At 33.0% G+C, this 27,291-nt stretch overlaps 1 protein-coding gene across 1 annotated transcript in view; it reads left to right on the forward strand.

The window, feature by feature from the left end:
* The window catches only part of LRRC7 (leucine rich repeat containing 7), a 556,339-nt gene that overhangs the window by 274,241 nt on the left and 254,807 nt on the right, over positions 1-27,291 (forward strand). Inside the window, exons 5-7 of the mRNA XM_042996209.1 lie at positions 241-319; positions 9,555-9,644; positions 15,431-15,487. Coding sequence (XP_042852143.1) covers positions 241-319; positions 9,555-9,644; positions 15,431-15,487 — 226 coding nt within the window. The remainder of the gene's footprint in view (positions 1-240; positions 320-9,554; positions 9,645-15,430; positions 15,488-27,291) is intronic.

Below are 27,291 nucleotides of genomic sequence, written 5' to 3' on the forward strand. Positions count from 1 at the left end.
ATTTAACATTTAAATTTTATTTTTTAAATGTATGTATATATTATAGGACACTAACATATTATTACATTGTTATACTTATTTAAATGATTATCCTAATGGTATATTTGTACTATATCTGTACTATATGTTAACTCATAATTTTAGTTAATTATTCTTAATATTAGAACTATAGTTGGAAGAATTTTTGCTGGGACATTTTCATGTTCCTTTTTATTTATTTAATCTTTGTTTACATTTTAGGTGTACAAGAATTTCCAGAAAACATTAAATGTTGTAAGTGTTTAACAATTATTGAAGCCAGTGTCAATCCCATTTCTAAGTGAGTATGAATGATTACATTTTATTTATATTAATGTCTCCATTGGATAATAATGTACACATATAAAGGAAATTCACATAACAAATGAGTTTTAAATCATGCATTTAAAATTCAATTTAACAGAATGATGGGGGAAAATAATGAAATCAGAATAGTTTAACAAAAGATGATTAAAAGCTTTGCTGAATAATGATGAAGGCCTAATCGGCACAAGATGGCATTACTTTGAAGCAGACTATGTCATAATTTTCCTGTGCCTTTCAGGCAACATTCCATGAAAGAGCACTGAAACTAAGGAAACAGTTATTAGTTATGATCATGATGGAAAATTAACACTAAGGATGTGATGAAAGTTCACGAGAGTGCAAGAGGTTAATAAATTGATAGGTGCATGAAAATAGTTGATCATGTAGTTCAGACTGGAAAATGAATTAAGTATGACCAGATAAGGAGAGTATTTGTGTACCAGGAAGAGCAAAAAGACAATTCTATGAGGATAACAAAATGGAAGACTTGGATGGTAAAGATGCTGTGATCAGAAATGGAGTATTTGTGGGAATGCCTGGGTGGTTCAGTCAGTTAAGCATCAGACTCCTGATTTCAGCTCAGGTCATGATCTGTTGAGTTCATGGGATAGAGCCCCATGTTGAGCTCTGTGCTGACATTGCAGAGACTGCTTGGGATTCTCTCTCTCTCAACCTCTCTCTTGTCCCTTCCCCACTCGCACTCTCTGTCTCTCTCAAAATAAATAAATAAACATAAGAGAGAAAGAAAATCATCTAAAAAAAAAAAAGAAATGGGTATTTGTGGCTTATGGTTTGTTAGTAGAGAAATGCCATGGGAAGATGAGAGCCAGCATGTGACAATGTTGGCAAATTAATGTTATGTCATAGGGATACAGTGTGCTGTGCAATCAAATAGGTCAAGAAACCATGGAGTGAATGGATTGGATAAGTCATGAATCTGAATGTTAAAGTCACTTAACAATAGAAGTAGAAATAAAACCTGGAAAGACAGTAGTAGCAATATTTGGGAGAGATTAAAACAATCCAATGGTATGGGACACAGATAAGTAGTCTCAGAGTAAGACTGACATTATAATTATACAAAAACTGATAATAGAATTTGAAAAAAAAAGCCTGAGTCTTCTGTCTGTATGGAGTTGGGGAGACTAGGAAAAACTGAAGCCCACTAGAAAAGCATTTAATGAGTGGAGTGTTTTTAGAAGACCGAAGGAAGTTTATCAAAGGGAGTGTGAAGGGAGATTTTTTATCAATACAGTTAAGAAGAGGTAAGTAATGAGGATGGTTTCTTTATGGATCATGAAAAGAGTCTGTAGATAAGACTAGGAACAGAATATAAAAGAAGGAGATAGAAGTTTAGATGGAGATCTTTACAGTGAATGGTTTGTAAAATAATTTAAGGCCTTTAGTAGAAAGTGTGGAACATCAAGAAGTAAGATATGTTTGAAAAATAACAACTTTTCTACCTTAAAAAGAGTATGGAAGGAAAAAAAAAACAACTGTGAAAAGTGTTTTCCAAAACTTTTAAACCAGAATGCAATTTTCTCAACAAAGAATAGGCATTAGTAACTTTTCACACCAAGACTGCAACCAAGTCCTTGACTTGAGTTATAATCCAGGGCATATGATGAATTGTTTTGACTTCTATTTCTTTAATTCTAATAGCTCATCTTATTTAGGAATCATGATAAGGTCTTTGGGAGTAGAAATCCGATGATAATTTATATCTTTAAGAAGCTTAAAGACTGTGGTTTGACTATGTCTCTGAATTCCTTCCATATGTTTAACTTTTCAAAAGATGAATGAGTATGTCCTACTTCATCAAAAAATGCCTAACACTAAAAGCATTAAGTAATTTGGGAATTAATAAAAAATTACTCAATACAAAAACCAATTTAAGTAGTACACTAATTGTAAAGGATTTTTAAGATATATTTTACATACGGCATGTATAGCTCAGTGAATTTATTGTACAGTTCCCAGCCATGTTGACCTTCTCCATAAGCAGTCCACAACATAGCAGCTTGCTTCTTTAAGGCCAGCAGCTGAGTAATTAATTTTCTAGCAAGACAGTATGATAATATAGTTATGAGAGTGACATCGCATCATATAGTCCATATTCCATTGATTAGAAGCAGGTCACAATTCTTATCACACTCTAAGGAAGATCATACAAAAGCAGGAACATCAGGAAGTGAGGGTCATGGAGGCTACCTTGGAATCTGTCCACCACATCTTTGATATCTGGTTTGCTGAGACTTTTTATTATTAATGGATATCGAATTTTGTCAAAGCTCTTTTTTTTTCAAACATGTTGACATGATGATGTGTTTTTTCTTCTTCAGTCTAATGATATAGTGAATTACATTGAATGTTTTTTGAATGATGATCCAAATTTGCATCCCAGGAATAAACCTTAATTGATTAGGAAGTATTACTTTTTTATAAATTAATGGCTCTGATTTGCTAATATTTTGTAGAGGATTTTCCCATCTATATTCATTAAGCATATTAGTCTGAAATTTTTTTCTTGTGATTTGTTTGCCTGGCTTTGGTAACAGGGTAAAAACTGGCCTCATAAAAATAGTTTGGAATCATTCTCTTCTATTTTCTATAAGAGTTTGTACAGAATTAGAATTATTTCCTCCTCATATATTGGTAGAATTTGCCAGTACAGCCATCTGAGCCTGGACTTCTCTTAATGGGAATTTTTTTAATTACAAATTTAAATACCATAATAACTATTGAAATTACCTGTTTTTTTTTGAGTGATCTTTGATAGTTTGTGATTTTCAGGAATTGTACATTCATATAAATTTTCAAATTTATTGGCATCTTAATTTTTATAATGTTCTTTTATCAGCCCTTAAATATCTACAGGTTCTCTAGTGGTGCTCTCTCTTCCATTCTTGTAATCCATAAATTGTGTCTTCTTTCTTTTTTTTTGCTTGATCAGTCTGACCAGAGATTTGTCAATTTTGTTGCTCTTTTCAAAACACCGTATTTTGGTTTCATTGGTTTTTCTCTCTTGCTTTTCTGTTCACTTTCTTTGACTCGAGATTTCTGTGAAGCAGTAAGTCATAAAGATCCTGGAATATAAAAGTTACAGTTTTCAGTATTATTATCTTAGTTTTAGTTTTAGTTTTAGATGTGAACTTTATAGTATAGTCTGAATGCCTTAACCAAGTCATTGGTGAAAATTACCATGAGAAAATTGAAAACAAAAACTACTTAATGAGAAAAGCATGGACCAACATTTATTGAGAGTCTATCATGTCTCATACTTTTAGATACATTATTTCATTTTCATCTTTTCAGTAACCTTATGAAATAGGTAAACATTATCTGTATACCCTTTTACAGATAGAAACACATTAAGATAGTATTTAGATGCTTGGGATTCTTTTGCTGTATTTCACCAATTCTGAAGAAACATTTGATTTTGGTTTAAATTAAAAGCTACATTTTGAAAATTTTGACACATTTTAATGCATAACAATAAGGACATTGCTAATAAATTATGGTACATCTACTGGATGGATACAAAGGTTATATATAGGGTAACCATATGTCTCTGTTTGCTCAAATCATCCTAGTTTATACCACTTGATGTGACATGATTAATAATAGCTCATTTTTAATTCTCAAAAATGTCCTAGTTTGAAAGATAGATTATGTAGTGATTCTGATTATATAGCAAAATTGAAAGATAATTACAAAGTAAAGGGAGAAATCATGATCCTATTTTTCAGTGATGTTAAAACATTTAATTGGAAAATAGATTAGAAATACCTAAAATGGGGCCACCTGGGTGGCTCAGTCAGTTAAGCGTCTGACTTTGGCTTAGGCCATGATCTCGCAGTTTGTGAGTTTGAGTCCTGCGTTGGGCCCTTTGCTGATAGCTCAGAGCCTGAAGTCTGCTTCTGATTCTCCCTCTCTCCCCCTCTTCCATCTCGAAAACAAGTAAACACTAAAAAATAATAAAAATTTTTAAAAAGGAATACCTAAAATGGTAATTATGGCTGTGTTAAGAAAGTGGATTTATGTGCAATTTTTTCTTTTCCCTTTATATTCCAAATTATACTGTAAAATAGTAATATTAATTTTATAATTTTACAATGTATAAAATAAAATATTTAGATGTAAAGTATCTTTTCAGTTAGAGAAGATTTTACATTGACTTCTTAATCACAGTTTATAAAACCTGTAATGTAATTTGATTGAACTATTCTATCAGGGGTCAAATAGGTTTTCATTTAACTTCTAAAGTAAATGTAATTAGAAAAAAGTATTGGAATAAGGAGGTTGGTGGCCAATTTTAATTTGCCTATTCTAACAATAAAGATAACATTAATAAAAGTATTTAAATTAGTACTGTAGTTAATATTGAAAGATCAGAATAAAAGTAATACCAAGGACAAGTAATATAATTGATCTCATTTAGTGAGTTCTTACTATGGGGCAGATAATCATTTAATCACTAGAGCAACTCTGGAAGTGGATAGTAGCATCATCATTTTACAAATAAGGAAATTGAATCTTACAAAGATTTACAAGGTCACAGAGGTAACAACTAAAAGAACTATGATTCAAACCTAGGTCTTTTGACATCAATGCCCATGTGCTCAACCACTAAATTATATGGGTGTTTGCTGTATTAAACTTTCTTTTTTGTAGTTTGAATATGTCACTTTTAATTTAAGTGATTAATAAAACGAATGTGCTTCTTTACTAAAGAATTATTTGCCAATATATATAAAACATTTCTTTGTTTTTTTAATTTTTTATTAAAAATTTTTTTTGAAAATTTATTCATTTTTTTACGTTTATTTATTTTTGAGACAGAGAGAGACAGAGCATGAATGGGGGAGGGTCAGAGAGAGAGGGAGGCACAGAATCCGAAACAGGCTCCAGGCTCTGAACTATCAGCACAGAGCCCGATACGGGGCTCAAACTCACAGACTGGGAGATCATGACCTGAGCCGAAGTCGGAGGCCCAACCGACTGAGCCACCCAGGCGCCCCTAACATTTACTCATTTTTGAGAGACAGAGTGTGAGTGAGAGAGGGGCAGAGAGAGAGGGAGACACAGAATCCAAAGCAGGCTGCAGGATCTGAACTGTCAGCACAGAGCCCTACGTGGGACTTAAACTCACAGAGCGCGAGATCATGACCTGAGCTGAAGTCACATGCTTAACTGACTGAGCCACCCAGGTGCCCCAGACATTCTTCTTTGAATTCATTGTATCAGTCAAATGTGGAAAATCATCAGTTACTTTTAGATAGTAAAAGCATTTCATTATTGTGAGCTCCCTAACTTAGTGTAAAATGTTAGATTTAATTGAAGCACTTGGATAAAAGTTCTATCAGTTTGGATTAAGGATAAAGACAATCCATGATTGTCATCTTTATCATTGTACATTCCTCTGTAAATGGTAATATTGATAACTGAGGCCATTGTCTCTATTAGAAGCTACAAAATTGTACCATAAAATTAAAAATCAATAGAATTAAATGTCTTCTTTAGCATAGCTGCTGACTTTATATATTTTCCAAATAATAGGTTTGCAAACTGAAATACTAGATTACTCAGGAAAATTTTAAAATTCATTGTCCCCAACGAATTTATCCCAGGAATAGAAAGTGCCCAACACTTGTGCAAAGCAATTAGTACAAGCATTTATTATAAGCAGTTTGGTATAAAGCAATTGGTATGAATTTTGCTAAATCTATGAGTGTAATTCTTCAAAGAAAGTGAGGAAGAAGACATTAATTTTGAATCTAAGCACAGAGTAACTACTCAATAAATTCTTGTTGAAGTGAATTGAAATAAAAATACACATAGTATTGAATAAGACATACTGTATAAATATGCACTTCAACTCTACATTCTTTAAAAAATAAAGGTTCAATATAAAATGGCACCACATGTTTGTTTATAACCAGCCTGAAAATAAGCTATCTTACTTTGTATTCTGTTTTTTGATGTAACTTATTTTTAGCAGTCCAATCTTACAATTCGAATCTGCACAATGTGGTCAATTCTTAAATTCTTAAAGAAGTGTTCTATATAGGAAACCAAATTTTCCTGCAGCATAAAAAAAAAAAAAAAAAAAAAAAAAAAAACCTTTCCCAGAGAAGCAGCAATAAAGAAATACATTTTTGATCAAAGAATAGTATAATGTAATACCATTTAGGGCACATACATATGCAGAATAGTACTCTAAGGGAAGCTGGATGGTTCAAACTGTCCCTATAACTAGAAATTTAGCATTTTAAAGCCTTTTTATGTGTTAGTACCTAGAATGTTAAAGTAAATTATTAGATCAAAGGTTTTAACATTCTTGTCACTTTACATGTATTAATCTTCATTTTTAAAAATTCATAAATGATACCTTCTTTCCAATAAGTATAGGAGCCATAAGGACATTAAAGTAAGATAGTAATTAAATGTGTATTGAAATCTATTGAACATCTGTACCATTATCATAAAAACTACCATACTATCAGGATATGAGCTAATGTATTACAACAAAAGATAACTTAGAGAAAAACAGTGATCTCCCTGAGATACCTTTTAATCCTATAGGATAGGGCTCAAACCTTTGAGTTAAGCATTTAGTACCTTCTAAATCCTGTCCCCTACCGACATTCTGAAATCTTCACTCCTAATATCTTGTACATAAAGTATTTTCTCTAGAACTCATCTTCCCTTTGCCACTCCTCTAAGGTGAATTCTCACCTCTATTTGTAAAACCCTTACTCTTCCTCTGCCTTCTTTGTCTTTCTTTTCTATTTTCATGAATCCTACCTCTCTTTAAGGGAAAATTTATGGAAACAAACTCTATGTAGTCATATAAAAACAGTCCAACTTCAAAATACAAACTGGCAGGCACTTGGATGGCTCAGTTGTTAATAAGCATCTGAACTCAACTCAGCAGCTCAAGACCCACTTTAGGTGAGCATGAGCCACACTTCAGGTGAGTTTCAGGCCCACTTTGGATGAACATGAGCTCCACTTTGGGTAAAACTTGAGCCCCACTTTGGTGAACCCCCTTCTCTCTCTCTCTCTCTCTCTCTCTCTCTCTCTCTCTCTCTTTCCCCATCTCTCCGTCTGTCTCTCTGTCCCTTACTCACTTGCACCCTCTCTCTCTCAAAAAACAAAAACAAAACTGGAGCAAGATATTTACAGTAAAAACAATCAATATAAAAATAGTACCCTAACTGTGTAAATAATTCCTACAAAGTAATGTAAAAATATTAATTGTGTTTAGTTTGGACTCCCCAGAAACAGGTGTTTAGAAAAGAATTCACACAGTATATTTAGGAACTGGTCTCAAGAAATACTTGTTGAGGGTATGTTATTAAACTATTTACTAGTATGGACAACTGGACCTTAATCTCTCTGGGGGGGGGCTCTGGGAAACAGCATAAAACACATATCACAGAGTTGTGAAACATAATGGGTGAAGGAGCTGAGTCTTACTAGTCATTAGTTGAGGGCTGTTCCTGTGGCACATTAATCCCTTATGATGAGGGATATAACTTACGTAATCACCAGGACATATGTTAAAAAAATATTTACGTAAACAATATTTATAATATAATAACTAGAAACATCTTTAATGTTCATTAAAAAGGGAATAATAAATAAATTGTGGTGTAGGCATACAGTGGAATACTATATGATGGTGATCAGTCATTATTGACATCAAAATGGGTGAATTTCATACTAATGCTGACTTTTAAAAGTTTCAGGAAAATATTCCTGAAACTCATTTGATTCCTGATTTGATTTATATAATGTTTAAAAACATGCAAAAACCACACTTTTTTTTAGGGTTTAAGAAGGTATAGTAAAACTAGAAAGCAGATTAATAAGAATCATTCAGGAATTTGAGGGGTGAATAGGAGGATGAGGTAGTTGGGGATGGGCACTCAGGGGTTTCTTAAAGGCACAGGTTCTATTTATTAAATGATGTTGTGGATGCATACGTATTGTTCTGGATACATAACTTTTCATAACAAAAGATTGGCCAGAGGAAGAGAAACCATGGAATGAAACCCAGAGTATCCCAGAAAGAGGAGGAGGGGAAATAGGAAAAGGGTGTACTAGAAGCCAAGAAGGAGAGAACAATCAATGACAACTGTTGCTAGGCAGTGCTAGATACAAAATGAAATGAAGTTAATGGACTTGAGACTTAGAGGTCATTGGAGGCTTTGGCAAGTGCAGTTGCAGAAATGGAGTTGGGGTAGATGCCAGAAAACCATGGCTTGTGGAGTAATAACAAGCAGTGAGTATAGGCAGGTCTTTAAATAATTTTGTCAGTAAATGCAAGGAGGGAGATAGGCTGTAATTTGAGGGGAAGGCAAATGTGAACACTATTGAGAAGTATTTTATTAAAGAGCATAGTCTTATCTAGACCATTGATGAAGTCATTAAAGATCTTTAAATAGAAATTTAATCATAGGAAAAAATTAAATCATCTGCTAAGAAAAAGTCTCCAGGAAAATCCTTGAATTAAGTCTTTCTGGTGAAAAATATTTAAATATTGCAAATGATTATTTCATCCAAATGGTAAATTTTCACAAAGGATATATCTTCAACCTTTTTAATGCTTCTTAAAGCTTTTAGGATTCTGTATATTTATAGTTTCAATCTTCTTGGTCATTTTTGTTAAGAATTAATTGCACAAATTTAAATTACAATTCACATACATTATCAGTTAGGGGGAAAGAATGCTTCTTCTGTCCTTTTGGCCAACTTTGGTCACCATTGCGATAAGGTAGACACACATGTTAATGATTTAGTGAAAGAGTAAGGAGATACCCTTGCCTGATTATAAATGTGAATATTCTGTTAAGAAAGAATATTAAATTTAAAATTGCAAAACATGGCATACAACTTGAAATTTCTATAAAAAATATCTCACTGGTGTGCATGAGGTTAGGGCAACAGGAAGAGACGATATATGGTGACATAAATCTCAGCATAGGAGGGCAGCATAGAGGTGGGTGAATGCCATTTATTTTAATAACAAGCAAAATTTTCAAGCTGTAACAACATGCTCAATAAATTCTTCCATTACTATGATACCAAAGGAGAGTTGAAAAATGTATTACGCATCTATTTTCTCTCCTTAGAGATATATATTTTTGTTCTGTTTCTATGGCAACATACATGCAGTGACTAAACCTTTAACTCCTTTCTAGACTCCCTGATGGCTTCACGCAGCTTCTAAATCTGACCCAGCTCTACCTGAATGACGCCTTTCTTGAATTTCTTCCAGCCAATTTTGGAAGGTAAGAATAAGAAATTTAAATGATGAAATTTTATTTCACCATAGGTAAGTAAGTATGTTACCAGCACCGGTAGGTGAGGCTTCAAAAGTGACAATTGTGATTAAACATAGTACTCATTATTATTCATTAAGTGAGACAAAGTTAGTAATGAAATATTTTGTACAAAATTAAGTAAAATTAAGTTTCTACATATCATTAAAAATCAAATAAATTCTGGGGAAATTAAAGAGTTAAATATAAAAAAATACAATGAGAGCTTATCTGGCAAAAAACAAACATGAATATTTATGGCTCTTGGACTGAGAAATACCTCTACAGTTTAGAAACAAAGGAAAAAATAATAGATGGATATATAGGTTTGACTACATAAATACATTTAAAATAAAATAATATCAGAAAGTATTTTAAAATTAAGGTAAAACAATAAACTGAGAAAACATTGTACTATATATGGAAAGCAAATTATATCATTAACATATAAAGAATTTTACAAATGCGTATGAAGACAAAGAGCTCATTAGGGGGAAAAAAATGGGTAATTGACAGAATGAGCCATTTATAATTAAATGTACAAATTGCCAGTGAACACATGGAGTGTTTATCCTCACAAACAATAAAAATAATACAAATTAAAATGAGAATAAAGAGCTTTGTATTCTGTCATATAAAAACTGTTTATAGAGTTTAAGGAAAAGATCAGTTCACATACCGCTGATAGAATTGCAGAATGTTATGACCTTCATGCAGACCAGTGTGTTTTATTTATTTTTTTATTTTTATTTATGTATTTATTAATTTATTTTTTAATATATGAAATTTATTGTCAAATTGGTTTCCATACAACACCCAATGCTCATCCCAAAATATGCCTTCTTCAATGCCCAACACCTACCCTCCCCTCTTTCCCACCCCCCATCAACCCTCAGTTTGTTCTCAGTTTTTAAGAGTCTCTTATGCTTTGGCTCTCTCCCACTCTAACCTCTTTTTTTTTTTTCTTCCCCTCCCCCATGGGTTTCTGTTAAGTTTCTCAGGATCCACATAAGAGTGAAAACATATGGTATCTGTCTTTCTCTGTATGGCTTATTTCACTTAGCATCACACTCTCCAGTTCCATCCATGTTGCTACAAAGGGCCGTATTTCATTCTTTCTCATTGCCACGTAGTACTCCATTGCGTATATAAACCACAATTTCTTTATCCATTCATCAGTTGATGGACATTTAGGCTTTTTCCACAATTTGTCTATTGTTGAGAGTGCTGCTATAAACATTGGGGTACAAGTGCCCCTATGCATCAGTACTCCTGTATCCCTTGGGTAAATTCCTAGCAGTACTACTGCTGGGTCATAGGGTAGGTCTATTTTTAATTTTTTGAGGAACCTCCACACTGTTTTCCAGAGTGGCTGCACCAATTTGCATTCCCACCAACAGTGCAAGAGGGTTCCCGTTTCTCCACATCCTCTCTAGCATCTATAGTCTCCTGATTTGTTCATTTTGGCCACTCTGACTGGCATGAGGTGATATCTGAGTGTGGTTTTGATTTTTATTTCCCTGATGAGGAGCGACGTTGAGCATCTTTTCATGCGCCTGTTGGCCATCCAGATATCTTCTTTAGAGAAGTGTCTATTCATGTTTTCTGCCCATTTCTTCACTGGGTTATTTGTTTTTCGGGTGTGGAGTTTGGTGAGCTCTTTATGGATTTTGGATACTAGTCCTTTGTCCGATATGTCATTTGCAAATATCTTTTCCCATTCTGTTGGTTGCCTTTTTGTTTTGCTGATTGTTTTCTTTGCTGTGCAGAAGCTTTTTATTTTCATGAGGTCCCAGTAATTCATTTTTGCTTTTAATTCCCTTGCCTTTGGGGATGTGTCAAGTAAGAAATTGCTACGGCTGAGGTCAGAGAGGTCTTTTCCTGCTTTCTCCTCTAGGGTTTTGATGGTTTCCTGTCTCATATTCAGGTCCTTTATCCATTTTGAGTTTATTTTTGTGAATGGTGTTAGAAAATGGTCTAGTTTCACTCTTCTGCATGTTGCTGTCCAGTTCTCCCAGCACCATTTGTTAAAGAGACTGTCTTTTTTCCATTGGATGTTCTTTCCTGCTTTGTCAAAGATTAGTTGGCCATACTTTTGTGGGTCTAGTTCTGGAGTTTCTATTCTATTCCATTGGTCTATGTGTCTGTTTTTGTGCCAATACCATGCTGTCTTGATGATTACAGCTTTGTGTTAGAAGCTAAAGTCTGGGATTGTGATGCCTCCTGCTTTGGTCTTCTTCAAAATTACTTTGGCTATTCGGGGCCTTTTGTGGTTCCATATGAATTTTAGGATTGCTTGTTCTAGTTTCGAGAAGAATGCTGGTGCAATTTTGATTGGGATTGCATTGAATGTGTAGATAGCTTTGGGTAGTATTGACATTTTGACAATATTTATTCTTCCAACCCATGAGCACAGAATGTTTTTCCATTTCTTTATATCTTCTTCGATTACCTTCATAAGCTTTCTCTAGTTTTCAGCATACAGATCTTTTACATCTTTGGTTAGATTTATTCCTAGGTATTTTATGCTTCTTTGTGCAATTGTGAATGGGATCAGTTTCTTTATTTGTCTTTCTGTTGCTTCATTATCAGTGTATAAGAATGCAACTGATTTCTGTACATTGATTTTGTATCCTGCAACTTTGCTGAATTCATGTATCAGTTCTAGCCGACTTTTGGTGGACTCTGTCAGATTTTCCATGTATAGTATCATGTCATCTGCAAAAAGTGAAAGCTTGACTTCATCTTTGCATTTTTGATGACTTTGATTTCCCTTTGTTGTCTGATTGCTGATGCTAGCACTTCCAACACTATGTTAAACAACAGCTGTGAGAGTGGACATCCCTGTCGTGTTCCTGATCTCAGGGGGAAAGCTCTCAGTTTTTCCCCATTGAGGATGATATTAGCTGTGGGCTTTTCCTAAAGGGCTTTTATGATGTTTAAGTATGTTCCTTCTATCCCGACTTTCTCGAGGGTTTTTATTAAGAAAGGATGATGAATTTCAGACCAGTGTGTTTTCAAAGATTTGAAAATATTTGCTACTACTGCCTTTGTAATTTATTTCTAGAAATGTATGATATCCATATCAGATACCACACTGAGAGTTATGGGCAAAGATATTTGTCATTATTTACAGTATGAAAGAAGTGAAGGCACACATCTGTCTAGGAGATTAATTGAATATATTATGACACATCTGTATGACAATACTATGTCAATTGATAATCTGGTTTAGGGAAATAGTTCTTTTAATTCCTATGATAAGTTATATTTAGGAGTATATTATAATAAAATATATAAACTATATTTAACCAATTTCAATATAAATTATGAGTGAGCTAAAAGACTGGTTCCTTGGAAGTGAAATTATGGATAATTTTAATTTTCATATTTTTCAATGTTTTCCAAGTGTTCAACAATGAACTATTTTTATATATATAAAAGATGTATCTTAAAACTTAAGATATTTTTCATTTATTATCAACTGCATTTTTCTAAGTGATCACTTTTGAAATTATTCAAATAATAAATTGAGTATAACTCAACACCTATCTGTTGGTGTTAAGAACTCAGTAGAGAGGCACTTGGGTGGCTCAGTCAGTTAAGCCTCTGACTCTTGATTTCAGCTCAGGTCATGATCTAACAATTAGTGGGTTTGAGCCCCTTGTTAAACTCTGTGCTGACAGTGCAGAGCCTGCTTGGGATTCTCTGTCTCCCCCTCTCTCTGTCCCTCCCCCTGTGTGTGTGTGTGTGTGTGTGTGTGTGTGTGTGTGTGTGTGTCTTTCTCTCAAAAAGTAAATAAATAAACATTAAAAAAAAAAGAACTGTTGGGGCGACTCAGTGGCTCAGTCTGTTGAGCATCTGACTTCGGCTCAGGTCACGATCTCACAGTTTGGTGGGTTTGAGCCCTGCATTGAGCTCTGTGCTGATAGCTCAGAGCCTGGAGCCTGCTTTGGATTCTGTGTCTCCCTCTCTCTGCTCCTCCCCCACTCACACCTTGTCCCTCAAAAATGAATAAATGTTAAAAAAAATTTTTAAAAGAACTGTTATTTAAGGCCCTTAACATGTAATAGCCTCAGTTTATATACAGAGAGCAAATCAACATTTCCCAAATTCCATTACTTTTGCGGATCATGATATCATACACCTACAAACACAATATAGTTGGACAGTTTTTAAAATTCACAGATCTTCAAAAGAGCATTTACCTAGTTTTTAATGAATTGACATTTCAAAATTTGTCCATATAACTATCTCTGCCCTCTGGTTCTGACTCCAGCACTATAATTACACTTTTTTTAATTTATCAAATCAGAGAATATTTATCACCCTAGACCATACTTTTATGTGTTAAATTTTTCTCAGTTCTCTTTAGTACTCCTAACGTGAAGGAAGAGATTTGGGCCGACAGAAAACATAATACCAAATCCAAAACCACTTAGAATTAGAATTAATTTTGTGTAAATTGTCTGCCAAAATATGTTCTACTTTATTATTGTAATCTAAACAGTTGTTTAACCCTCAACTGGATAGCGTAACAAAAGAATTACTAAATTTGGAGCGCCTGGGTGGCTCCATTGGTTAAGCATCCTACTCTTAATTTCAGTTCAGGTCATGATCTCATGGTTAGTGAGTTTGAGCCCCAATCAAACTCTGTGCTGACAGTGCAAAGCTGCTTGGGATTCTCTTTCTCCCTCTCTTTCTCTGCCCCTTCCCTGCCCTCTCTCTCTTTCAAAATAAATAAATAAAACTAAAAAAAAAAAAAAAAAAAAGAATTACAAAATTTCCTTCCAAAGCCTGAGATTTGGTGCCCCAAAAGGCAAAAGAAGTCACAAAATATCTTCACACTAGTACAAATATTGAGAAGATTTGAGACATATAAATGTTTAAGAAATCTTACTAGTGATATACCCATGCTCTGAATAACTGAATCACTTTTTTTCATATAGTGATGAGGAGTTTTAAAATTAAAATTAAATTAGAATTTGATAGGAGTCAAAACCCAAAGAAAAGAGGAAGGGACCTAGATGAATATCTAAAAGCCCAGTAAATGTAAGAGACATAGCTCAAATAGTGAAATATTCCCAGAACACCAAGAATTCAGAGAATCCAATTAATATTTGTTGTAAAGTAGCTTCAACTAAGTACATTTGCAAGCTCAGTTATAGACATTTTAACAATAGTGTGTCTCACACTATAGATCTTAGCAAGTAGGTAAGTATGAAATGTAGGATTCATAGATGAGGAAACTTAAGTTAGGAAGGGTTGATTAATGCACCCAATGTCACAGTGATAGAACATGAAAGAGTCTGGATTTCATCCAGATTTGACCACAAAACTCAAACTTTTAACCACTATACTATGCTATTTGCTATACAAGTTCATTTATAGTCTCTTGAGGGACAGTATTACCATGTTCCAGTGAATACAGCACCTGGTATTAAGTAGATATTTAGTAATCTGTGACATACAATTAAATAACAGTGAATATATTTTTATAAAACATGAGGTTTAGATTACTTGGACCCAGTGGTATCTTTGAATAATCTTTATTTTTAGTAAAATTATATTTGTCATTGTCCAATGTTGATACAACTCTACTTATAACCGATTTGTATAATTCTTTAAAATCTGTAACCATGATGTGTAATGTCCAGACATAGTTGTTTGGATAATACAGTGATACTTGACTCTATCAGAGGAATAGGATTTTATAGAGAAATATTAAGAAGCAATTTTTTTATTCACTTCTCCAGACTTGTCAAATTGCGAATCTTGGAGTTAAGAGAAAATCATTTGAAAACTCTACCAAAGTAAGTGACTGTGTCTTTTCTAAATTTTGAATTGTGGTTTTTCAGTAATAGGAAAAAAATGACTATTTTTATTTTGGCTATGCATAGCCATTTTGATTGAGTTTATTTTTCTAGTTTCTTCTGAGAGCCTAAAACAGTACAGTAAACTATAAAACATTCACATTAAGTAAGAATGTATACTGCTTTATAAAACTGTGTGATTGCAAGTCAATGTGGGAAGAGCTATCTAAGGTTCTTCTCATAGCTGAACACACACACTAGGAAGTTACTTCATTACAGTTTATGAAACTGACATTTTTATAGCTCAAAACAATCAAAATGTTCAACCTAATCATTTGCTTAATTCTTCAAGTTAATTTATGGGTGGTGATAGTTTTCAGTTTTTAAATCAAGAATATGCAAAAATATTTCATAAAAATGATTAAAATTTTTCTAAAGATCCTAAAATGGTTTGGCAGAAATTTTATACATTCTTTCAAAAACTTTCTTTCTGCTAGTCTATTTAAAATTTGGTTTATATAAAAGCATAGGATGTCTTTATGCAAGAACTAATCCCTTAAATTTTACACAGCGTTTAGTTTAATAAAATGCTTCTTTTGTCCTGCCTTGCCATATTTATGTCTAATAATAGAATTCTGTATTTACAGAAAAAAAATATTTTTGAAAGTCAAAAATTATTTAAAATGGGTAATTTTTTACACAAATAAATCAATATGGCTTGCATATGTTGTTATTAAATTATAGAAAGTACTGTTGTTGGGGCGCCGGAGTGGCTCAGTCAGTTAAGCATCCGACTTCAGCTCAGGTCATGATCTAATGGCTTGTGGATTCCAGCCCCACGTCAGGCTCTGCGCTGACAGCTCAGAACCTGGAACCTGTTTCAGATTCTGTGTCTCCCTCTCTCTCTGCCCCTCCCCCATTCATGCTCTGTCTCTCTCTCTCCCCAAAATAAATAAACTTTTAAAAAAATTAAAAAAAAAAGAAAGTACTGTGTTGCTATTATTACCCTCCTGAGGTCTTAGAGAAAAATATTGAATACAATTATTAGTTTTCCAACATATCAGTCAGACTTTGAGACCTTTCCTCTGCTGGACCAAAACTCAATTTTATTTTTTACTTTTTAAATTCTTTCCCTAAGCTAACTAGACTGAATTTCATTGATATTTTTTAACCAATATATCAATATAATACCTACAAGTACATTTTATATATGACACTATGTATGAAAATTCTGTCAATGCAATATAAAAAGTTCATATCAATATGAACAATAAAAAGATCATATCAATAATGATATGATCCCATTTAAAAATATATAAACATAGAAATAAAACATCTATTCATTCCTCCATATGTGGAAGACAAGGAGAAAACATGAAAAGGAGGAAATGTCTCTATAGATGGACACCATATGCAATTTTGAGTAGCTTTTCTCTAAGCTAATGTATTATTATACATAGGTCTAATGGAGGCACCATGTCCCAGGTTGGGGGCATAAACAGAGATGGGAATATGGGAATGTGATTGGGAGTGTTACTTGTTTAGCAATAATCTGCTAATGCAAATTGCCAAAGTTTCCATCCCTAATGTCTCCATCCCTAATGCTATAAATGTCTACATTTAAAATAGAGTGGAAATATGGCTCAGTGGAAACCAAACCATAGTGAAAGAGCAGTTATCCCATTTGTGTAAATGTTTACATTTAGGTCAAGGAGAAAAAATTAAGTATGTGGATGAAAATCCTTTTTCCAGAAAATCCTTTCTGCTTGCAAATAATGGTGTTGATGTGAAATATAACATAAATCTGACACAGATTGTCAGGGTTTTAAGTATATATTTTTAAATAGACATTTTAAATACAAATTAAAATCTGATGTAGCTCTGTTAACTGTTCAGAGTAATGAGTAATGATGCTCATAATTGGTACAGGGATATTCTTTAAGCTTTGAGAGTATGCCCCATTATCAAACATAATGAAAATTAGTAGGATAACATGGATTTAACTATGTTTGACATTAAAAAAATCTTGTAAAGATGCGTAGAAATGACACTAAGTCTCCTTGGCAGACCGCTATGCATGTATGTTGTAAAGCTGTTATAGTTTTTACATTTAAAAATCATTTTCAAAGTTATGTCCAGTCTACTGTATTATTTTTTAAGTTATAGACATAAATCTGAAGATCCAAGGGCATGCATAGAATGTGGTGAGAACTGTAGTTTAGCTTTGGTGTCTATAAAATGAGAATTGCATGAAGTTTTATCTTGAATAAAAATAAACTTTTTCACTAAGTATTATATACAATACCTTCCGAGCACCAATCTAGACCTGTAACTAAGAGATATATGAGAGCTTTCTACTGTCCTTTATTTTGTACTTTCAATGAAAATAAAGGAAAAATGTAATTTTAGGAAAAGCAATTTTAGTTTTAGAACTGTTACTCCAACAAAAGATAGCTCAAGGATACAAATAAGATGCTAAGTCTTTATTGGGTGCTCAGCGATTTTCTCTTCTTTTAATTTTGTCTTAAAAATCAATCTGTGCAAAATGTAAAAATGTTTAAGAATTAAAATATAATATATATTAAAATGTGTATCCTTTAAGTAAACTAGTGTTTGATACATAAGACATTTTGATAGATGCAGATTCTAAGACAAATTCTTTGTTACTGAATGCAAGTTAGTATTATAAACTTTCTTATGATGTTCCTTTATCATCATTCTTCTAGGAATATGAATAAGTGAGAAAAAAATTTAATTCCTCAGATACACATTTGCTTAAAAATCCCTGAAATAGTAGGTCTTGATTACATGTAATAATTGAGGATGTTGAACATCTGAAAAAAGTAGATAACCAAAAAGAAAACTTTTAAGTTTCATGGTACAATTTTCCTCATAGCAGAAGTATCTTCTTAATGATATGTTTTTGAGGGGAAGTACAACAAAATGAGTTTGCTCTCATTTTGGAGCTTTTGCACCAGCTATTTCTCTATCTAGAACTCTCCCCGCAAAACCTTGCATGGCTACATCTTCTTTCTGAGTCACATCTTTCTTCAGATGTTGTCTCCTCAGAGGCTTTCTCTGATTACATCACACAAGATTGTCCTTTCTTAGCCTCTGTGCCATTTCACTATTCTTTTTGATTTTCTTCATACCATTTATGGTTCTCTGAATTATTTTGACTCTGTTTACTTGGAGATGATCTCCTTAGGAGAACATAAGCTCTGTTAAGAAGACTTTTTTTCTCTCTTTCTACTGCTGTATTTTCAGTGCCTAAAACAGTGTCTGGCAAATAGTTGGCACTCATTAAATAAACAAGAATGTTAATACATTGAGTCATGATTAGAAATACCTGTTCTGTGACCTGGACATTTTGTGTCACCTTATTACTTTTCCCCATTGAAAATTATATGAAATATCAAATATTATAACCAGATGAGTCTCTCAATAGCTGATAGCTGAGGCTTGATTTTTAAACCTACATATAATATAATACATACATGAACACACACACACATATGCACACACATGGTCCCTCAGTGGTTTTAAGTTACATATAATAACTAAGGCATGACAAGGGAAGTAAATAATTTCAAGACAAGTTAAGGAAATTAATATCTGACAACTAAAGAAATGCCCAAAATACTATAACTTATTTCTTTGCTTCTGTCATTAAAAGATCATACGTTTAGTCAAGAAATGTGTCAGGATAAAAATGAAAGGATAGAACAGTTTTTTAAAATGAAATTTAGCACTTGTTTCCATGGAAGTAATGTAGCAGCATATAAATAGTGATAATGGTGAGTTATTTATAAATAAAAATTCCCCATATTTGTGAGAATGCCTAAGGGCCCGCACACAACACATGTATAACTATTTATAGATGGTGCCAAAACATTATACCTTATCTGGACATTCTCTAAGAAAAAAAGATCCCTTGAATTATAAATATAAATTAAAACCAGAGCTACATTAATGCATTATTAATGATAGACATTATATTATGAAAGTCAAGAAAGACTGAGGGGTATTTCTGATTGAAGAACACTAAAGAGACATTTTAACTATGAGCAGTGATTCTGAATTGATTCTTTTTCTCTAAAAATATTATTCGTACCTGGTAACACTTGCATGGACTCTGAGAATTAGATGGTTGCAATGTAGCAATGTAAATTTCCTAATTTGGATGGTTGTATTTGATTTGGTTGGAGAATGTTCTTGTGTGTAGGAAATATACACTAAAGTGTGGAATTGATGGGGTACCAGGTTTTCAGTTTACTCTCAAGTAGTTCAGAACAGTTATTTGTAAGGCACTTTGAAACTTTTTAATTTTATGATTGTTTTAATATAAAGTTTTATTTTAAAAGCTGTTTTAAAGTATAAAATCTTTGAAAAAAAGAAACAGTATCACTGTGGAGAAAATGATCAGCTTCATTTCTGAAATATGTATGTATATAGAGTATAAGGGGAGAGTTTCATTTACATACTAAAATAACTATAAAAATGAATATTTTAGGGATTAAGGTTCTACTTATGTGAAATATTTATCTATATCTATATACATCTATATATAATCTAGATATAGATATGATTTATTATTTTCCTACCTGAATGGTAACAAATACTCTATAATTATCACTCAAATTTTTATTCATTTGCAAATACATGCTTTTAGTTTTCATGTCAGTTCATTTTTCTTTTTAAATAAGATTGCTTTATAGGCAGACTTACAAAAATATAATGTACTCATCATGTGTTCTCTTTTAAAACCTCTCTTCTTTTATTATCTATTTTACTACCAGTTATAGTCAGAATAATGAAGAAAAAGTCATAAAATAATATGCAATCTGAACTGGACAGGTGTGACTAAGTCATTTTCTATTCTCATTTCAGGATCCTATTAATGAATTATCTCATTTGGCATTACTGTACAAGTTACTTCAATGAAATACATCAATAGGTTCCTTAGTGCTATTGTAACAAAAAAATTCCATTGTCAGGCACAGCTTACAAGAATAGCTTTTTGATGTTTCTATTAACTCTGTTTTTGTGACTATAATACATAATTGGATACAACGTGTTTTTATAATCATATTACCTTATGCTTTTACCAAGGTATATCAATTTAGAAGGCATAATGTTTTGTTAAGCACGTTGTACCATCCCATCCTGGGTTATCTTTATTGAAAGCAACAGTATGATTGATATGTTAACTAACCAACTAATCATATTAGTGACCTCTGGTTTCAGAGAGTTGCACTTAGAACTAGGTATTTTCTTTACCTCTGCTCATCTGGTCTTATATTTTAAAATAAAATGAAATAAATGATATTTATGGCATCCTATATTTAAAAGCATGCTATAAATAATAATGCATTATAATAATGTGATTATTAGAGTCCCTTCTGACATATCAAACATATACCTTCCAAAGATTAACCAAAGGAAAAGCTGTGAGCTCTCTTGACTCCTGAACTAATTGTACTTCTTTCCAGCTTTATGTTTTTAACATAAAATTAAGACTTAGAATATTATGGTTAATAAGGTTATGTCAAGTCCAGTCAAGAGATTAGGAGAGGGCACAAAAGCCAAGTAAAACTGTGGAACCAAATCATTTTTTTCAGAGAATTTCAATTAATAGCCACTCTGATCCCTTATGAGTAAATTTTCCAAAAGATGAAAACTGCCTTATGTACTAGTGAGGTTGAAAGCGCTATGGCTTCAGTTTCATAAGAGCTTAAGGCTTAGTCTCTCACAGAACAATTAGCGTGTATTTAGTTCTATTTCACCTGAGAAGTGTCGTGATGTACTTGAATGAGTTTATACTTTGCTGTTAGACAACCCTAGTTTGGTGTTCAAGCCCTTGCTGCTTGGTTATTGGTTTACTTAACTTCTCTGAACTTCAGTGTCATCATTTTTAAAGAATACTCAGTGGTCATTACTTCCATTAAACTGGAAAATACGTTTTAGATAAGAGTTGATGAATTGAATCTTGTGATCGTCTAAAACTAGAGAAGTATTTAAACAAAAGTTGTTAAATTCTGGCACTTAGAAAACTCGAGTGTATGTTTAAAAATCGCATGAATCATGTTTTTCATTTTATCTCATAAAAATCTCTTTATTAGAAAGGGAATGGTGTTTTTTTATTATTTACTTTACAACAAAGTCTTAAAAATAATGTGCAATGCTAATATGCCCTTCTTATTTTTTAAGCAGTGTTGTAATGAGAACTAATATAAATGATTGTCTCCCGTTAATAAAAGTATATAAAAACTTTAATTACTTATCAATTCTTAAAGGCTGTTTTTTTTTTTCCATTTTAAGATTGGCAAATCTTTAAAATTGGGTAAATTGAGGAGCTCCTGGATGGCTCAGTCAGTTAAGCATCCTACTGTCAATTTCAGTTCAGGTCATGATCTCACAGTTCATGAGTTCAAGCTCCACATCAGGCTCTGCGCTGGCCATGCAGAGCCTGCTTGGGATTCTCTCTGTCTCTGTCTTTGCCCTTACCCTGCTCACACATTCTGTCTTTCTCAAAATAAATAAATAAACTTTATAAATGATAAACTGTAGATTGAACTCAAATTTTAAAAGACATGTTAAAAAATAAAAGCTCTCAACAAGCACCATAAGAAACATATCCACCATTTATGACTTCCTGTACTTTTATAAATCCATTCCCTGCATATTTGCAAATTCAAGTTATTTAGTGTGAATGATTGCTCTCTTTTATGAATGAATGTAGTATCTTTGCTAAAGATATTTTCTGAACATCATAGATCAAATATTGATCTTGGTCTCAGAGTCTTGGGCCAAAACAAAGACAGAAAAGACCTAGTTAACAGATCTATTCTTATGTTCTCAGATATTACTTCCGTGGTTGTGAATTGCAAACGGGTACCTGAATTCCATTTCTATATTCTAATAGCCAGATCTCAAATGGAATATTCACCAGTATCAAAACTGAAATCATCTTTATCTCTCTCTTCCAACCATCACTCCGTAGCAAAACAAAACCAAATCAACCAAAACAAAACAGAAATCCCAGGTTTCTAATTATATATTACCTAATGACAGTACCATCTGCCTATTACAGAAATTAGAAATTTCAATCCTCTTTTCCTGTCCTACTGCCCCCAAATCTCCTGGCCATCAACTTGTGTCACATGCAAGCACTCTTCCCTTCCTTCTGTCACTGTCTGACTTGAGGTCCTTAACATGACTTGCCTTAACGTCCAGTAACTCCTTCTTCCTCTTCTCTCCCCCCATTGGAATTCATCTTCTGTCATTGTCACAGCTTCCTTACTAAAGCACACCATGACACATGTCCATTTAAAAATCTCATGAGGCGCCTGAGTGGCTCAGTTGGTTAAGCCTCCGACTTCAGCTCAGGTCGTGACCTCATGGTTCATGAGTTTGAGCCCCACGTTGGGCTCTGTGCTGACAGCTCAGAGCCTGGAGCCTACTTTGGATTCTGAGTCTCCCTCTCTCTCTGCTCTCCCTGGCTCATCCTCTGTCTCTCTCTCAAAAATAAACATTAAAAAAAATTAGAAGCTCACAATGACTGCTCACAGATCTTAGAAGACAAATCTGTCAAGATCCTTCATAGTTTAGAGTCACCATTTCTAGTACCATTACCTCTCAACATTATATCCCACAGGATCTCTCTGTTACATCTAATATACGATGCATCTTTGTATTTACAAGCATTTCTTGGTAACTTCCCTGTTTCTGTCCTAAAAACAACAAACATCCCTTAATTTTCCCATTGCTTACACTGTGAAATTAACCATAGATTCTGCATTCAGTGTAGTAGCTTAGGAAATCTCCTAGATATTTTTCAAGGCAGTTTTCACGGGAATTTTGCTCTAATTATAGTTTGACTCAAAAACCTTATAATAAGCTTCAGCTCCATAGTCCAGCTATCAACTAAGCAATGCCAAGCAGTATGCTTTTCCTTCCCAATTACAAATTTTGTAATGGTACATAGTCTCAGCAACAGTGGGCACAGAAGAGATTTGGTGAATTGATTTTCATTAGGGCCCTTTTACAGTATTCTATAAATTCACTTAACTTCTAGTAAGTGCAGGAAAACTGAACTTCAAGAGATACGTTTTTCTCCAGCATTTAAAAAGTTTTCCCTGCCATCCATCTTTTGATTTTTACTTTTAAAAAGGACTAGTATATGAATAAATAACAAACTACAGTTGGTTCAATAAGACCAATAAAACAGATGAAATGTATCTAATTCTATAGATATTTTTGCTTTCTTTATGTTTCCACTCTCCTTTCTACTCAAATCAGGGTTAATTCAGGTGTTTTAATATGCAAAATACATCCTAAAAAAGCTTGATTTTCTGCTGAACAAGAGGAATCTTTCTAAGTTGCTATGTTTTCCAGTTTCTATGACAGATAGTGCCATAGCAATTTTAAAAGTAAAAAGTCAATAACTTCATGACATTACTTTCCTTGAATGTATATTTTGTTTCATTATAGTAGTGTGAGATTTTTGGTGTCCTTTCATGGCTTTTAAAAGTTATTATTTCTTCCTTCCCAAATTTCATATTCCATTATGTTTAGTTTTATATTATTTATCCTCAAAAAGATCCCAAACCTATTCCTAACTGCATTGTCTTTCCATCCATTTATCCTTTATATTTAAACTTTATTCAATATGTTAAAAAGACCTATGTTAACATTTAGCATATAATATCAATCTTTTCTAGATATAAAGTAAACTCTAATTTTATAAGTAAGAATTGAAATAAAATAAATCAGATTGAAATGATATGACTTATCAAGCATTAACTATTCAGATTTATATTTGCTCTAAAAACATGGGATAGAAAATATTATGCTACATGAATTAAAAGGTAAGAATAATACATTTTCTACTAAGAAATATTCAGTGGCAATTTAGATAAGTGAATTACTTTTGTGTTTTAATTACATTAAAATGCTATGAAGGCTATTGATTCTTCTGATTATATTGAAGCATTTCTAAATTAAACAAATTTCTAAAAGTAAAAAGTTTATTTTGATGAAATGTTTCATGAAATTTCCAGAAGCAAAAGAAAAAGCATTTCTTATGCTAAATAGAATTATAAAGAGTATCTCTTTAATTATTACATCCAACTAAATGGATATACATTTTGAAGTACATACCTAATTTTTATAAAAGAAAGATTTCATACCTGAAGGCACTATTTAAGAGAGAATATATAATTTAAAAACTTTGGTTTTCCATAGCTTGTACAGTAACATGCAAACTACTAAATATAGCGTTCAAGGCCCTTCACAGTCTGACTCCTACCTTCCCTCCAACCACCTCTCACTGAATTCTCTAAATATGACTTACAGGTTTGTGTCTCTGCACATTTACTGATACGTTCTCACTTCATATAATAAACAAGTCAGTTTAAAAATAATTTTAATTATTTAAAGTTATTTAATTAAAAAGTTATTAAAAGTTTAATTAAAAGTTATTTAATTATTTAATGTTACATGTGTCAGACCCAATCCAGGTGCTAGAGGATATGACAATGAGTAATAGAGACAATGAACGGTAGATTCTCGCTTCTTCAATGACTTTCAAGTCTGATGGAGGGAGACAGACAATAAACACAAATAAATAAGAAATTGCTTTAAAGAAAATGGGATGATATTATAGAAAGTGTTTGGGTTTTTTTGGTTTTTATATTTAATTGGTGGGTTGCTGCTTTTGGAGTTTTTTGTTTGGTTTTATTTTGTTTGTTTATGGAGTAGGATGGTCAGGGAGACCTTTGTAAAAAGGTGGCATTTGCATTTAGATTTGAATATTGAAAATGATTTGAAATTCTAGAAGAAAATCAAAAACAACAACAACAAAAACCATTAGATGTAAAAGCACTTGTGATGGGGGTAAGCCCAGTATCTCAGGAATAAAAAGTCCAGTGTAGCTGGATCTTAGTGAGCATAGAGTGAAGGAGTATGAGATGTGATTAGAGATCAGGTGGGGTAAAATTATGAAGTGCCTTGTAGGCCATGATTGAAAATTAGGATTATATTCTGATTGTAATTGAAAGACATTTGAGGATTTGAGCAAAGAAGACATATGATTTGATTGAAGCTTTACAAAGATCAGTATGGCACTTCTACAGAGAAGGGGTTTTATGTGGACAAAATGAAAGAACACTACTTAGGAGATGATTGCAATAGTAATGACAAGAAATGATGATGGCTTTGTCTAGGATTGTATTTTTGTAAATGTTGAGTGGTCAGATTTAGGATCCATTTGGAGGAAGAGGCTTGTGGATGGAAAGAATTCGTGATGACAGCCAAAGATAGGAATCAAATACTTTCTCCAAAATTGGGTTTGACTAGCAAGATGGAAAGTGGCAAAATTTTCTCACATTGAGAAAATTTGAAGAGGAGTAGATGAAAATAATCAGAGATTTGACACTGGCAGTGGAAAGTTTGAGATCCCTATTAGACAGTCAAGTGTACATAACTCATATGCTCAGGAAGATAGAGATAAATTTTTAAGAGTCTTCACTGAATGATGATATTTAGAATTCAGACACTGGTTGAAGTAATCAAGGGAGAGAATATGGAAAAGAGACAAGAACACAGAATTGAACCTGGAACACTTTAACATTTACAGATTAAGTATGGAAGGTGACTCTATGAAAGAACCAGAGTGAGCAACCAAAGAGTTAAGAAGGAAACCAAATGCGAGAAGTACCACAGAAGTCTAGAAAAAAAGAGGAAGAAAGGAGTCAGTTGTATCAATTCCACTTAGAAGTCAAGTAAAATTGGAATAGAAAACTGAGCATTGGCATTAGCAAGAAATAGTTCATTAATAAGAGCTATTTCAGTAATGCATTATGTGCAGCCTCGTTGGAGTGGTTGAGGAGAGAATAGGAATTAGGAAAAGGAGATGCAAGTTCAGACAATTCTTTCAAGAAATTTAGTTGCAGAATGGAAGAATGAAAAGCCAGCAGAAACTGGATGGAGATATGGTGTCCGGGAAATGATCTTTACAATGGATAATTTCAAAACATATTTGCAATCTGATGGGAATGATCTAGTAGAAACAGAGAAAATAAAAATGCAGGAAGAAGAGAAATAATTATAAGACCAGATGCTTGAGGTGGTGAGAGAATGGGGTGCAAAGCACAAGTGAGAGAAGTGGCTATAGAAGCAAAAAATTCTTCTAACATGGAAACATAAGGGTCTTAAAGAAAATGGATATAAACATAGATTGCTGGCTTGGGGGTGGAAAAATAAGAACATTCTCAATTAATTGCTTTGGTTTTCTCTATGAAGTATGAAGAAAAATCATTGACTGAGAGTAAATAAGAAATGTTGGATTGGAGATGTGAGAAAGTGTGAAAGAGTAAGTTGTCTTATAGAAGGGGAAGTGAATATACAAGGGTGCTGTCATAGTATCATCTGGTAGTGCTGACTGTCCAGTTGAAATTTAAGGTTATATATTTAAAGGGAATCCATTCAGCAAAGTTGAGACCTCTTCTTCAGAAAGTCAGATACTTTGCTGTAGGTCCAGCAGAAAACAGCTGGCTTGGTTTTGCCAGGCATTCCCAGTGGAGGGAGCTCAGGCTGTGTACAGGAGAGTGCCTGGGATCAGGGACTATCGAATCTCAGTTATACAATGGAGGTAATTGAGGATATGAAACAGTCAGGGAAGAATGTCTATTTGTTCTTCTCTCTTTTTTGCTATACAATCAAAATTAATCTTTAAAATATAATCCTATACCACTTTCTCTATAAAAGTGTCTCTAGACACTTAAGGCACAAGTAATTATTCC

The sequence above is a fragment of the Panthera tigris genome, chromosome C1, assembly GCF_018350195.1.
Source record: "Panthera tigris isolate Pti1 chromosome C1, P.tigris_Pti1_mat1.1, whole genome shotgun sequence".
Classification (NCBI taxonomy): Eukaryota; Metazoa; Chordata; class Mammalia; order Carnivora; family Felidae; genus Panthera; species Panthera tigris.